Source organism: Petromyzon marinus, chromosome 84 (assembly GCF_048934315.1).
Source record: "Petromyzon marinus isolate PM22_M1 ecotype Great Lakes invasive population chromosome 84, UKy_Petmar_22M1.pri1.0, whole genome shotgun sequence".
Lineage (NCBI taxonomy): Eukaryota > Metazoa > Chordata > Hyperoartia > Petromyzontiformes > Petromyzontidae > Petromyzon > Petromyzon marinus.
Window position 1 is genome coordinate 1,978,502 of NC_133749.1, and position 16,295 is coordinate 1,994,796.

The 16,295-nt window shown below is 55.0% G+C and overlaps 1 protein-coding gene across 1 annotated transcript; it reads left to right on the plus strand.

The window, feature by feature from the left end:
* On the plus strand, positions 1-14,563 carry LOC116938060 (ubiquitin-conjugating enzyme E2 G1). Its single transcript, XM_032945233.2, has 5 exons — positions 1-160; positions 6,772-6,874; positions 8,097-8,194; positions 11,176-11,354; positions 12,777-14,563. Exons 1-5 carry the CDS (start codon positions 118-120, stop codon positions 12,861-12,863), a joined length of 510 nt encoding a protein of 169 aa, XP_032801124.1. The 5' UTR covers positions 1-117; the 3' UTR covers positions 12,864-14,563.
* Positions 14,564-16,295: the final 1,732 nt, after the last annotated feature.

The window sequence follows — 16,295 nt, forward strand, 5'->3', positions numbered from 1 at the left end:
CACACACACACACCCCACACCCACAACGCGCATGCGCACTGGCCTCCCGGGCCCTCACTTATCAATCCTCGCTCTCCCCGCCGTTGCCGCTGTGTCTCCGCTTCGACGTTTCGCGTCATGACCGAGCAGTCTGCCCTGCTGCTGAGGCGGCAGCTTGCGGGTGAGGACGACGACGAGGAGGAGGAGAGAGGAGGGGGAGGAGATTCTCCCCCGACTGGCCTCGGAGTTTTTTGTGATAAAGAGACGGGGCCCTCGGAAGGGGGAGCAGGGGAAGGGGGGGGTGTTGCGGCCTAGTTGGCTCTGCCGGCCGAGGCGCGTCTCGCTCGGTAGGGGAGGCTATCCTAGCGGGGTGGGTGGGGAAGGGTAGTGCGGCCTAGTTGGCCTTACCGGCCGAGGCGCGCCTGGCTCGGTAGGGGAGGCTATCCTAGCGGGGTGGGTGGGTGGGGAAGGGTAGTGCGGCCTAGTTGGCCTTACCGGACGAGGCGCGCCTTGCTCGGTAGGGGAGGCTATCCTAGCGGGGTGAAGGGGGTGATGCGGCCTAGTTGGCCTTACCGGCCGAGGCGCGTCTCGCTCGGTAGGGGAGGCTATCCGACGGGGGGGGGGAGATTTGTCTGCGGCGTTCGCTCCTTGTGTGTGGTGATGTGCAGGGCTTGGCCATGGTAACGTGGAATGTAGGGGGGTGTTGTAAATATCAGCATCACCACCACCGTCACTACCACCGTCAACACCGCCATCATCATCGTCAACACCACCATCAACACCATCATCGTCACCGTCAACACCACCACCATCATCGTCAACACCATCATCATCGTCATCAACACCACCATCATCATCATCGTCAACATCATCGTCAACACCATCATCATCGTCATCAATACCATCATCGTCATCAACACCACCATCATCACCATCATCATCGTCAACACCATCATCGTCAACACCATCATCGTCAACACCATCATCACCACCGTCACCACCATCATCGTCACCATCATCGTCAACATCATCATCGTCATCAACACCATCATCGTCATCACCATCATCGTAATCACCATCATCATCGTCAACACCATCACCACCGTCATCATCGTCATCAACACCATCATCATCATCAACACCATCATCGTCAACACCACCATCATCATCGTCAACACCATCATTATCGTCAACACCATCATCATCGTCATCACCATCATCATTATCGTCATCACCACCATCATCATCATCATCGTCAACACCACCATCATCATCATCGTCAACACCACCATCGTCATCATCGTCAACACCACCATCATCATCGTCAACACCACCATCGTCATCACCATCATCATCACCACCGTCAACACCACCATCGTCAACACCACCATCGTCATCACCATCATCATCACCACCGTCACACCACCATCATCGTCATCACCACCATCATCATCGTCAGCTGTGTGTCTATCTGTGTGTGTCTATCTGTGTGTGTGTCTATCTCTGTGTCTCTCTGTGTGTCTATCTGTGTGTCTCTATCTGTGTGTGTCTATCTGTGTGTGTCTGTGTGTGTGTCTGTGTGTGTGTCTATCTGTGTGTGTGTCTATCTGTGTGTGTGTTTATGTGTGTGTGTCTATCTGTGTGTGTGTCTATCTGTGTGTGTGTCTATCTGTGTCTATCTGTGTGTGTATCTGTGTGTGTCTATCTGTGTGTGTCTATCTGTGTGTGTCTATCTGTGTTTGTCTCTCTCTGTGTGTTTGTATCTGTGTGTGTCTATCTGTGTGTGTGTCTCTATGTGTCTCTGTGTGTGTCTCTCTGTGTGAGTCTCTGGGTGTGTGTGTGTGTCTGTGTGTGTGTTTGTGTGTGTGTGTCTCTGTGAGTGTCTACGCGTGTCTCTCTACGTGTCTCTGCGTGTGTCTGTGCGTGTGTCTCTGTGTGTCTGGGTGTGTCTCTCTGTGTGTGTCTCTGTGTTTCTATGTGTGTCTCTGTGTGTGTCTCTCTGTGTGTGTCTGGGTGTGTTTCTCTGTGTGTGTCTGGGTGTGTCTCTGTGTGTGTCTCTGTGTGTGTCTCTGTTTGTCTGTCTGTGTGTGTATCTGTGTGTGTGTTATCTGTGTGTGTGTATCTGTGTCTGTCTCTGTGTGTCTGTGTGTGTGTCTGTGTGTGTGTCTATCTGTGTGTGTCTGTGTGTGTGACTGTGTGTCTGTGTGTGTGTGTCTGTGTGTGTCTGTGTGTGTGTCTGTGTGTGTGTCTGTCTGTGTGTCTGTCTGTGTGTCTGTCTGTGTGTGTGTCTGTGTGTGTGTCTGCGTGTGTGTGTCTGCGTGTGTGTGTCTGTGTGTGTGTCTGCGTGTGTGTGTCTGCGTGTGTGTGTCTGCGTGTGTGTGTCTGCGTGTGTGTGTCTGTGTGTGTGTGTCTGTGTGTGTGTGTGTGTCTGTGTGTGTGTCATGTGTGTGTGTCATGTGTGTGTGTCTGTGTGTGACTGTGTGTGTGTGTGTGACTGTGTGTGTGACTGTGTGTGTGTCTGTGTGTGACTGTGTGTGTGTCTGTGTGACTGTGTGTGTCTGTGTGTGTCTGTGTGTGTCTGTGTATGTGTGTGTCTGTGTGTGTGTGTGTCTGTGTGTGTGTCTGTGTGTGTGTGTGACTGTGTGTGTGTGTTTGTGTGTGTGTGTGTGACTGTGTGTCTGTGTGTCTGTGTGTGTGTGTGTGTCTCTGTGTGTGTGTGTGTCTGTGTGGCAAAACAACCCCCTACCTCCTCGCGGTGCCGGACGGGCAACTCTGTCGTGGACAGTGCTGTGGGGGGAGATCCAATTTTGATTGGCTCCTCCCCTCATGGCATATGTGTACACCACAGAGGCTAAACGGGGGCTCTGGACGGGTGCGAGGGGCTGATAACCCCTCCACCTTCAATTAATTACCACGAAACCACGAGTTAAACTGAAATATGTAACAAATAAGCTTGTGCCGGAGGCCCCGGGGGGCCAGGCGTCTATGACGTCTCCTGGCCAAACCCCAATTGGCGGAGCCAGGAGATTGAATACCTACCCTCGGGGCTACTCCAGAAACAACGAAAAGCCACTACGGGTGGCCACGTGGAATGTTCGAACGCTCACTGCAGAGGAGAGGCTGCCACTCCTCTGTCGGGAGCTGGACCGGTACCGCCTGGATCTATGCGGCATTCAGGAGGTCCGGTGGACCGGCTCTGGCTCCTGCCACCATGAGGGGTGGACAGTCCTCTACTCGGGGCAGCAGACTGCCAAACAACAGGGTGTGGGTCTTCTTTTGAACAAAAGAATGAAGGGGGTGTGGGAGCGTGGCGGTGAGGTGTGGGAAGCTGTAAGCCCCAGGCTACTTTGGGCTCACCTTCCCATCAACCGGAGGCGAGGAATGGTGGTCGTGGTTACTTATGCCCCCACCGAAGATGAACATCCGTGGAGGGATGCAGGCAAAGCCGATGAGTCAGATTCCTTCTATGACCTCCTGTCACAGGTGCTGGCTAAAGTAGCCCCTTGGGATAGAGTCATCATGTTGGGTGACTTCAATGCCCGAGTTGGTCATGATACTGGCACCTGGTCTGGAGTGATTGGAGAGCAAGGGCCAGATCAGCTCAATAACAACGGTAGGAGGCTGCTAGATTTTTGTGCAGCCCATGGGCTTGTAATTACCAACACGCTGTTCCGGCATCGGCGCATCCACACAACATCATGGATGCATGCCGGGTCCAAGCAAGAACATATGCTGGACTACATAGTGACGGACCAGCGAATGCGAGCCCATGTCCTTGACAGCAGGACCTACCGTGGAGCTGATCTGCCCTCTGACCATCGACTAGTTATCTGTAACATGCGCCTGCCATTCTTCCACTCCGGTGGTGGGTGTACACCCAGGACCCCATTCCAACCTAAAGTGGCCTGGTCTCAGTTATCTGATGAAAGTTGCAAGCGAGAATTTCTTCATCGCTTGCGGCTGGGATTGGCATCGTCCCCGACTCCTCCTGATGTCGAGGGTAAATGGGCGAGGTTTAGGACTGTGACTCATGCAGCTGCAATGGCTGCTTTGGGTACGCGGTCCAGACCTCCCCAGAGACCCTGGCTGACAGAGGAGGTGTTCAGGATGGTTGAGAAAAAGCAACAGGCCCACTACCATCGGCTACAGAATCCCACGTCAGAGAATGAGGAGGCTTACCGCAGCCTTCGCTCGGGGGTTCGGAGAGCCGTGAGGCGCTGCAAGGATGGGTGGTGGTCGCGGGTTGCTGAGGAGATGGAGTCTGCCTCAGTGGCCCGTGATCACAAATCTCTATTTAACTCCATCAAAAAAGTAACCTGCAGCGCCACACCTATTACCATCATTAGGGGAAAAAACGGTGATCCAATCTCCGACCCCCAGGAACAGGTTCGCAGATTTGCTGAGCATTTCTGTGAGGTCCTGGGGGAGGGAAAATCCCTCAGCCAGGAAAACATCATGGCACAAAGTGAGGATGACCCTGCTGAGGCTGCGGTGCCTCAAATATTGGAAGAAGTCACCCCCTGTGAGTGGCTGGCTGAGGTGCCATCTGCTGAGGAAGTATTGAAGGCGATCCGGAGTCTGAGACCAGGAAAGGCAGCGGGCAGAGATGATCTCCCAAGCGAAATGCTGAGGGAGGGTGGCGTTTGTGCACAGACTGCCCTATATGACATCATAACAACAGTCTGGACCACTGGACGGGTTCCACAGGATTGGAAGGATGCCCTGGTGGTCCCCCTTTTTAAGAAGGGGGACCACACAGACTGTAACAACTACAGGGGCATCTCACTCCTCAGTGTGCCGGGAAAGGTACTGGCAAGGATTATTCAGCATCGCCTTGCCAGGCACGCTGAGGAGAGGCTTGCGGAGCCCCAATGCGGTTTCAGGAAAGGGCGGTCCTGCACAGATGCCATATTTTCTGTCCGTCTGCTACAGCAGAGGTGTAGGGAATTCCAACAAGACCTACATCTCTGCTTTATTGACCTGATCAAGGCCTATGATACCATCAGTAGGCCTGGGCTCTGGGTCGTTCTTCGTGCTTTTGGAGTACCTGACCCTCTGGTCACGATCATTAAGGACCTTCATGATGGTGAGCGGGCCTGGGTAAAACTACGTGGCCGGGAGTCAGAGCCATTCCCTGTACACCTTGGGGTGCGACAGGGATGTCCTCTGGCTCCCACATTATTTAACATCTATTTTGACCACGTAGTTCATGAAGCCTTCAATTGCTGTACTGGGGGAATCTCCATATGGTACAGATATAATGGGAGGCTAATCGATGCCCGGGTGCGGTCAAGGGATGGCTCCTTATTGCTCAACCACGTTATGTATGCTGATGATTTGGTAATAGCTGCTCAGTCAGAGGAGGAGTTGGAGACGCTGCTGCTGAGACTGGAGCGTGCCACTAAGAGGTGGGGCCTTACCATCAGCCCCACCAAAACTAAGCACCTGCCTGGGTATTCTGTACCATCGGACACTCCACCCCCACAACTCCCAATCGGTGATGGGGCAGTTGTGGAGAGAGTGGAGAGTTTCCCATACCTGGGCAGTGTGCTTATGACTGGCTCCAGTTTAACAGCAGAGGTCTCACTCCGAATCAGTCGAGCGGCAATATCTTTTCATCGGTTGCGTAACGCTGTGTGGAAGCTACCTGGTCTGTCGCTCTGCACTAAGCTTCAGGTCTTCTCGGCCACGGTCATTCCCTCCCTTCTCTATGCTTGCGAAACGTGGACCCCCCTGATGGAACAACTTCGCCGGTTAGAAACATTTAGGCTGGCCTGCCTACGATCCATCCTGGGTTTAACCAGACTGGATTGTGTGAGGAGCTCACAAATCCTTGAAAGATCTGGGCAGGGTCCCATCGGTGAGCTCCTCCGGCAGGCAAGGCTGCGATGGCTGGGTCATGTAGCCCGCATGCCCAGCCACCGCATGCCGAAACAGCTTTTGTTTGGCCGGATTGAGGGGGCTAAGCGGGCGCGGCACGGGCTAGACAAGAGATGGAGGGATGTGGTACAGGAGGACGTGGAGCTGAGTGGACTTGCCGATGACTGGTACCAGCGGTGTCAAGATCGGCCTCTGTGGAGGAGGCTCGTGAAGGATGCTACTGGGCAGTTGGAGGCAGTCGCCCTCCAACAACAACGGAGGGCGGAGGAGCGACGCTCACAACAACGAGCGGAGCGCCGGGTGGCTAAAGCACAGCAGGTTGGCACAGAAGGGGGCACAGGTGGTGCATCAGCCAGTCATCTCAGTCAGTCGACCCGTGGCACCTGGGTCTGCCCCGTGACCTCCTGCCAGCGGGCGTTCGACACTTCACGTGGCCTCAGGGTGCACATAGCCTGGCACAAGCGTCGTGGTGACGTCACCGCCACTTAGTGGCGAATGGCGGTTGTTGTTGTTATGTGTGTGTGACTGTGTGTCTGTGTGTGTGTGTCTGTGTGTCTGTGTGTGTAATGTCTGTGTGTGTGTCTGTGTGTGTAATGTCTGTGTGTGTGTAATGTCTGTGTGTGTGTGTATCTGTGTGTGTGTGACTGTGTGTGTGTGTGACTGTGTGTGTGTGTGACTGTGTGTGTGACTGTCTGTGTGTGTGTGACTGTGTGTATGTGTGTGTGACTGTGTGTGTGTCTGTGTGTGTCTGTGTGACTGTGTGTGTGTGTGTCTGTGTATGTGTGTGTCTGTTTGTGTGTGTGTCTGTGTGTGTGTGTGTGTGACTGTGTGTCTGTGTGTGTGACTGTGTGTGTGTTTGTGTGTCTGTGTGTGTGTGTGACTGTGTGTGTGTGACTGTGTGTGTGTGCGTAGAGCTGAACCGGAACCCAGTGGAAGGGTTCTCAGCAGGACTCATTGAGGATGAAGACATCTACCACTGGGAGGTGGTCATCATTGGTTCTCAAGACACCATCTAGTGGGTCACCAGCACACTCACCACCACGCTCACCACCACGCTCACCAGCACACTCACCACCACGCTCCCCGCCACGCTAACCACCACACTCACCACCACACTCACCACCACGCTCACCAGCACACTCACCACCACGCGCTGTGTGGAAGGTACCTGGTCTGTCGCTCCGCACTAAGCTTCAGGTCTTCTCGGCCAAGGTCATTCCCTCCCTTCTCTACGCTTGCGAAACGTGGACCCCCCTAATGGAACATCTTCGCCGGTTAGAAACATTTAGGCCGGCCTGCCTACGATCCATCCTGGGTTTAACCAGACTGGATTGTGTGAGGAGCTCACAAATCCTTGAAAGATCTGGGCAAGGTCCCATCGGTGAGCTCCTCCGGCGGGCAAGGCTGCGATGGCTGGGTCATGTAGCCCGCATGCCCAGCCAACGCATGCCGAAACAGCTTTTGTTCGGCCGGATTGAGGGGGCTAAACGGGCGCGGCACGGGCTAGAGAAGAGATGGAGTGACGTGGTACAGGAGGACGTGGAGCTGAGTGGACTTGCCGATGACTGGTACCAGCGGTGTCAAGATCGGCCTCTGGAGGAGGCTCGTGAAGGACGCTACTGGGCAGGTGGAGTCAGTCGCCCTCCAACAACAACGGAGGGCGGAGGAGCGACGCTCAGAACAACGAGCGGAGCGCCGAGTGGCTAAAGCACAGCAGGTTGGCACGGTAGGGGGCACAGGTGGTGCATCAGCCAGTCATCTCAGTCAGTCGACCCGTGGCACCTGGGTCTGCCCCGTGACCTCCTGCCAGCGGGCGTTCGACACTTCACGTGGCCTCAGGGTGCACATAGCCTGGCACAAGCGTCGTGGTGACGTCACCGCCACTTAGTGGCGAATGGCGGTTGTTGTTGTTGTGTGTCACTGTGTGTGTGTGTGTCACTGTGTGTGTCACTGTGTGTGTGTGTGTCACTGTGTGTGTGTCACTGTGTGTGTCACTGTGTGTGTCACTGTGTGTGTGTGTCACTGTGTGTGTGTGTCACTGTGTGTGTCACTGTGTGTGTCACTGTGTGTGTGTGTGTCACTGTGTGTGTGTGTGTCACTGTGTGTGTCACTGTGTGTGTGTCACTGTGTGTGTCACTGTGTGTGTGTGTGTCACTGTGTGTGTCACTGTGTGTGTCACTGTGTGTGTGTGTCACTGTGTGTGTGTCACTGTGTGTGTCACTGTGTGTGTGTCACAGCGAGGGAGGGGTGTTCAAGGCCCACCTCACCTTCCCCAGGGACTATCCACTCAGGCCGCCCAAGTTGAGGTTCATCACAGACATCTGGCACCCAAATGGTGAGGAGCTCCTCACCCCACCCACCCACTCACCCACTCACCCACTCACCCACTCACCTACTCACTCACCTACTCACTCACTCACCTACTCACTCACTCATTCACTCATTCACTCACTCACCCACTCACTCACCCACTCACTCACTCACCCACCCACTCACTCACTCACTCACCCACTCACCTACTCACTCACCTACTCACTCACCCACTCACCCACTCGCTCACCCACTCACCTACTCACCCACTCACCCACTCACCCACCCACTCGCTCACTCACCTACTCACCTACTCACTCACTCATTCACTCATTCACTCACTCACCCACTCACTCACCCACTCACTCACTCACCCACTCACTCACCCACCCACTCACTCACTCACTCACCCACTCACCTACTCACTCACCTACTCACTCACCCACTCACCCACTCGCTCACCCACTCACCTACTCACTCACTCACCCACTCACTCACCCACTCACTCACTCACTCATTCACTCACTCACCTACTCACTCACCCACTCACTCACCCACTCACTCGCTCACCCACTCACCTACTCACTCACCCACTCACCCACTCGCTCACCCACTCACCTACTCACTCACTCACCCACTCACTCACCTACTCACTCACTCACTCACCCAGCCACTCACTCACCCACTCACCCACCCACTCACTCACTCACTCACCCACTCACCCCACACACTCACCCCACCCACTCACCCCACCCACTCACCTACTCACTCATTCACTCACCTACTCACTCACCTACTCACCCACTCACACACTCACTCACACACTCACCTACTCACCCACTCTCTCACTCACTCACTCACCCACTCACTCACCCACTCGCTCACCCACTCTCTCACTCACTCACTCATTCACTCACCTACTCACTCGCTCACCCACTCACTCACCCACTCACTCACTTACCCACTCACTCACTCACCCACTCGCTCACCCACTCACCTACTCACTCACCCACTCACTCACTTACCCACTCACTCACTCACTCACCCACTCGCTCACCCACTCACCTACTCACTCATTCACTCACTCACTCATTCACTCACCTACTCACTCACTCGCCCACTCACTCACTCACTCACCCACTCACCTACTCACTCACCTACTCACCCACCCACCCACTCACTCACCTACTCACTCATTCACTCACTCACTCACCCACTCACCCACTCACTCACTCACTCACCCACTCACCCACTCACTCACTCACCCACTCACTCACTCGCCCACTCACTCAACTCACCTACTCACTCACCCACTCGCTCACCCACTCACCTACTCACTCACCCACTCGCTCACCCACCCACCCACTCACTCACCCACTCGCTCACCCACTCACCTACTCACTCACCCACTCACTCACCCACTCACTCACCCACTCGCTCACTCACTCACCCACTCACCCACTCACTCACTCACCCACTCACCCACTCTCTCACTCACTCACCCACTCACTCACCCACTCACTCACTCACCCACTCACTCACTCACCTACTCACTCACTCGCCCACTCACTCAACTCACCTACTCACTCACTCATTCACTCACCTACTCACTCGCTCACCCACTCACCTACTCACTCATTCACTCACCTACTCACTCACTCACCTACTCACTCACCTACTCACTCACTCGCCCACTCACTCAACTCACCTACTCACTCACTCATTCACTCACCTACTCACTCACTCGCCCACTCTCCCACCCACTCACTCACTCACCCACTCACTCACTCACCTACTCACCTACTCACTCACTCACTCACCCACTCACCTACTCACTCATTCACTCACCTACTCACTCACTCACCTACTCACTCACCTACTCACTCACCCACTCACTCATTCACTCACCTACTCACTCACTCACTCACCCACTCACTCACTCATTCACCCACTCACTCACTCACTCACCCGCCCACTCACTCACTCGCTCACCCACTCACCTACTCACTCATTCACTCACCTACTCACTCACTCACCTACTCACTCACCTACTCACTCACCCACTCACTCATTCACTCACCTACTCACCCACTCACTCACTCACCTACTCACCTACTCACTCACTCACTCACCCACTCACCTACTCACTCATTCACTCACCTACTCACTCACTCACCTACTCACTCACCTACTCACTCACCCACTCACTCATTCACTCACCTACTCACTCACTCACTCACCCACTCACTCACTCACTCATTCACCCACTCACTCACTCAACCGCCCACTCACTCACTCGCTCACCCACTCACCTACTCACTCATTCACTCACCTACTCACTCACCTACTCACTCATTCACTCACCTACTCACTCACCTACTCACTCACTCGCCCACTCACTCAACTCACCTACTCACTCATTCACTCACCTACTCACTCACCTACTCACTCACTCGCCCACTCAACTCACTCACTCACTCACCCACCCACTCACTCACCCACCCACCCACTCACTCACCCACCCACTCACTCACCCACCCACCCACTCACCCACCCACTCGCTCACACACTCACTCACCCACCCACTCACTCACTCACTCACCCACTCACTCACTCACCCACTCACCCACCCACTCACTCACTCACTCACCCACTCACTCTCTCACTCACTCACCCACTCACCCACTCACCCACCCACCCACGCACTCACCCACCCACTCACCCACTCACTCACCCGCCCACTCACTCACCCGCCCACTCACTCACCCACCCACCCACTCACTCACCCACCCACTCACTCACTCACTCACCCACTCACTCACTCACCTACTCACTCACCCACTCACTCACTCACCCAGCCACTCACTCACCCACCCACTCACCCACCCACTCACCCACCCACTCACCCACCCACTCACTCACTCACCCACCCACCCCCCCACCCACCCTCCCACCCACCCTCCCACCCACCCTCCCCCCACCCTCCCCCCACCCTCCCCCCACTAGTGGACAAGAGTGGCGAGGTCTGCATCTCCATCCTGCACGAACCTGGTGAGGACCGCTTTGGCTATGAGCAGCCAGGGGAGCGATGGCTTCCGATCCACACGGTGGAGACGATCCTCATATCCGTCATCTCCATGCTCGCCGACCCTAACGGGGACTCTCCGGCAAACGTGGACGCTGCCGTGAGTGGAGGGGGTCCCTGGGGGTTCCTGGGGGGTTCCTGGGGGTTCCTGGGGGGTACCTGGGGGTACCTGGGGGGTTCCTGGGGGGTTCTTGGGGGTACCTGGGGGGTCTCTGGGGGGTCTCTGGGGGGTCCCTGGGGGTTCCTGGGGGTCTCTGGGGGGTCTCTGGGGGGTCTCTGGGGGGTCCCTGGGGGGTCTCTGGGGGTCACTGGGGGTTTCCTGGAGGTCTCTGGGGGGTACCTGGGGGGTACCTGGGGGTACCTGGGGGGTTCCTGGGGGGTACCTGGGGGTCTCTGGGGGGTCTCTGGGGGGTACCTGGGGGGTACCTGGGGGTACCTGGGGGGTTCCTGGGGGGTACCTGGGGGTCTCTGGGGGGTCACTGGGGAGTTCCTGGGGGGTTCCTGGGGGTACCTGGGGGGTCTCTGGGGGGTTCCTGGGGGGTACCTGGGGGGTACCTGGGGGGTACCTGGGGGGTTCCTGGGGGGTTCTTGGGGGTACCTGGGGGGTCTCTGGGGGGTCTCTGGGGGGTCCCTGGGGGTCTCTGGGGGGTCCCTGGGGGTTCCTGGGGGTCTCTGGGGGGTCTCTGGGGGGTCTCTGGGGGTCACTGGGGGTTTCCTGGAGGTCTCTGGGGGGTACCTGGGGGGGTACCTGGGGGTACCTGGGGGGTTCCTGGGGGGTACCTGGGGGTCTCTGGGGGGTCCCTGGGGGGTTCCTGGGAGGTTCTTGGGGGTACCTGGGGGGTTCCTGGGGGGTACCTGGGGGTCTCTGGGGGGTCCCTGGGGGGTCCCTGGTTGGTTCCTGGGGGGTTCCTCGGGGTACCTGGGGGTCTCTGGGGGTCTCTGGGGGGTTCCTGGGGGATTCCTGGGGGGTCCCTAGGGGTCTCTGGGGGGTACCTGGGGGGTCCCTGGGGGTTCCTGGGGGGTTCCTGGGGGTTCCTGGGGGTACCTGGGGGATCTTTGTCTGTGTGTGTAGGTGCTGCTGCTACTCGCTACTAACAGCACTTGCCCCTACAGCCTGCTAGAGGCTACCTGGGGGATCTTTGTGTGTGTAGGATCTGATACTCGCTACTCACAGCACTTGCCCCTCCAGCCCTGTTGAAGGCTACCTGGGGGATCTTTGTCTGTGTGTGTGTGTAGGTGCTGCTACTCGCTACTAACAGCACTTGCCCCTACAGCCCTGCTAAAGGCTACCTGGGGGATCTTTGTCTGTGTGTGTGTAGGTGCTGCTACTCGCTACTACTCACAACACTTGCCCCTCCAGCCCTGTTGAAGGCTACCTGGGGGATCTTTGTCTGTCTGACAGCACTTGCCCCTCCAGCTTGCTAGAGGCTACCTGGGGGATCTTTGTCTGTCTGACAGCACTTGCCCCTCCAGCTTGCTAGAGGCTACCTGGGGGATCTTTGTCTGTGTCTCTGTGGAGCAGAAGGAGTGGAGGGATGACCCCAATGGAGAGTTCAAGCGGAAGGTGACGAAGTGTGTGAGGAGAAGTCAGGAAACAGCATTCGAGTAGCTCACTAACACACTCACTAACACACTCACACACTCACTAACACACTCACTCACACACTCACACACTCACTAACACACTCACTCACACACCTACACACTCACTAACACACTCACTCACTAACACACTCACTAACACACCTACACACTCACTAACACACTCACTAACACACCTACACACTCACTCACTAACACACTCACTCACACACCTACACACTCACTAACACACTCACTCACACACTCACACACTCACTAACACACTCACTCACACACCTACACACTCACTAACACACTCACTAACACACTCACACACTCACTAACACACTCACTCACTCACACACTCACTCACTAACACACTCACTAACACACCTACACACTCACTCACTAACACACTCACTCACACACCTACACACTCACTAACACACTCACTCACTAACACACTCACTAACACACTCACTAACACACTCACTCACACACCTACACACTCACTAACACACTCACACACACACTCACTCACTAACACACTCACTAACACACCTACACACTCACTCACTAACACACTCACTAACACACCTACACACTCACTCACTAACACACTCACACACTCACTAACACACTCACTAACACACTCACACACTCACTAACACACTCACTCACTCACACACTCACTCACTAACACACTCACTAACACACCTACACACTCACTCACTAACACACTCACTCACACACCTACACACTCACTAACACACTCACTCACTAACACACTCACTAACACACTCACTAACACACTCACTCACACACCTACACACTCACTAACACACTCACACACACACTCACTCACTAACACACTCACTAACACACCTACACACTCACTCACTAACACACTCACTAACACACCTACACACTCACTCACTAACACACTCACTAACACACTCACACACACACTAACACACTCACACACTCACTCACACACTCACTCACTCACTCACTAACACACTCACTAACACACCTACACACTCACTAACACACTCACTAACACACTCACTCACTCACACACTCACTCACTCACACACACACTCACTCACTCACTCACTAACACACTCACTAACACACCTACACACTCACTCACTAACACACTCACTCACACACCTACACACTCACTAACACACTCACTCACTAACACACTCACTAACACACACACACACACTCACTCACACACCTACACACTCACTAACACACTCACTCACTAACACACTCACTCACACACTCACTAACACACTCACTCACTCACACACTCACACACACACACACTCACTAACACACTCACTCAGACACTCACTAACACACTCACTAACACACTCACACACACACTCACACACTCACTAACACACTCACTCACACACTCACTCACACACTCACTCACACACTCACTCACTAACACACTCACTCACTAACACACTCACACACTCACTCACTCACACACTCACTCACTAACACACCTACACACTCACTAACACACTCACTCACACACCTACACACTCACTAACACACTCACTAACACACCTACACACTCACTCACTAACACACTCACTAACACACCTACACACTCACTAACACACTCACACACTCACTCACTAACACACTCACTCACACACTCACTAACACACTCACACACCTACACACTCACTCACTCACTAACACACTCACTCACACACCTACACACTCACTCACACACTCACTAACACACTCACACACTCACACACTCACTAACACACCTACACACTCACTAACACACTCACTAACACACCTACACACACACTCACTCACTAACACACTCACTCACACACTCACTCACTCACTAACACTCACACACTCACTAACACACTCACTAACACACTCACTCACACACTCAGTAACACACTCACTCTCTAACACACTCACTCACACACTCACTAACACACCTACACACTCACTAACACACTCACTAACACACTCACTCACACACCTACACACTCACTCACTAACACACTCACTAACACACTCACTCACACACTCACTAACACACTCACTCACACACTCACACACTCACTCACTAACACACTCACTCACACACTCACACACTCACTCACTAACACACCTACACACTCACTAAAACACACTCACTAACACACTCACTCACACACTCACTAACACACTCACTAACACACTCACACACTCACTAACACACTCACTCACACACTCACTCACTCACACACTCACTCACCCACACACTCACTCACTCACCCACTCACCCACCCACTCACCCACTCACTCACCCACCCACTCACCTACCCACTCACTCACCAACTCACTCACCCACACACTCACTCACCCACACACTCACTCACTGACTCACCCACTCACTCACCCACCCACTCACACACCCACCCACTCACCTACCCACTCACTCACCCACTCACCCACACACTCACTCACCCACTCACCCACTCACCCACCCACTCACCCACCTACTCACTCACCCACCCACCCACTCACTCACCCACTCACCCACCTACTCACTCACCCACTCACCCACACACTCACCCACTCACTCACCCACTCACTCATCCACCCACTCAATCACCCACTCACTCACCCACCCACTCACCCACTCACACACTCACCCACTCACCCACTCACACACCCACCCACTCACCTACCCACTCACACACCCGCTCACCCACACACTCACTCACCCACCCACTCACCCACCCACCCACTCACCCACTCACTCACTCACCCACTCACCCACTCACTCACTCATCCACCCACTCACCCGCTCACCCACACGCTCACCCACTCACCCACTCACTCACTCACCCACTCACTCACCCACTCTCACCCACTCTCACCCACTCACTCACCCACACGCTCACCCACTCACTTACTCACCCACTCACTCACACACTCACTCACCCACTCACCCACTCACCCACTCACTCACCCACACACTCACCCACTCACTCACCCACTCTTACCCACTCACCCACCCACTCACCCACTCACTCACCCACCCACTCACCTACCCACTCACTCACCAACTCACTCACCCACACACTCACTCACCCACACACTCACTCACTGACTCACCCACTCACTCACCCACCCACTCACACACCCACCCACTCACCTACCCACTCACTCACCCACTCACCCACACACTCACTCACCCACTCACCCACTCACCCACCCACTCACCCACCTACTCACTCACCCACCCACCCACTCACTCACCCACTCACCCACCTACTCACTCACCCACTCACCCACACACTCACCCACTCACTCACCCACTCACTCATCCACCCACTCAATCACCCACTCACTCACCCACCCACTCACCCACTCACACACTCACCCACTCACCCACTCACACACCCACCCACTCACCTACCCA

What these genes read in the sequence shown, in the direction of transcription:
- LOC116938060 (XM_032945233.2), top strand. Translation starts at nt 118, where the DNA reads ATGACCGAGCAGTCTGCCCTGCTGCTGAGGCGGCAGCTTGCGG. An exon ending in GGTTCTCAAGACACCATCTA is followed by an intron (nt 6,875 to 8,096) that starts GTGGGTCACCAG and finishes TGTGTGTCACAG; the next exon opens with CGAGGGAGGGGTGTTCAAGG. An exon ending in AGACATCTGGCACCCAAATG is followed by an intron (nt 8,195 to 11,175) that starts GTGAGGAGCTCC and finishes TCCCCCCACTAG; the next exon opens with TGGACAAGAGTGGCGAGGTC.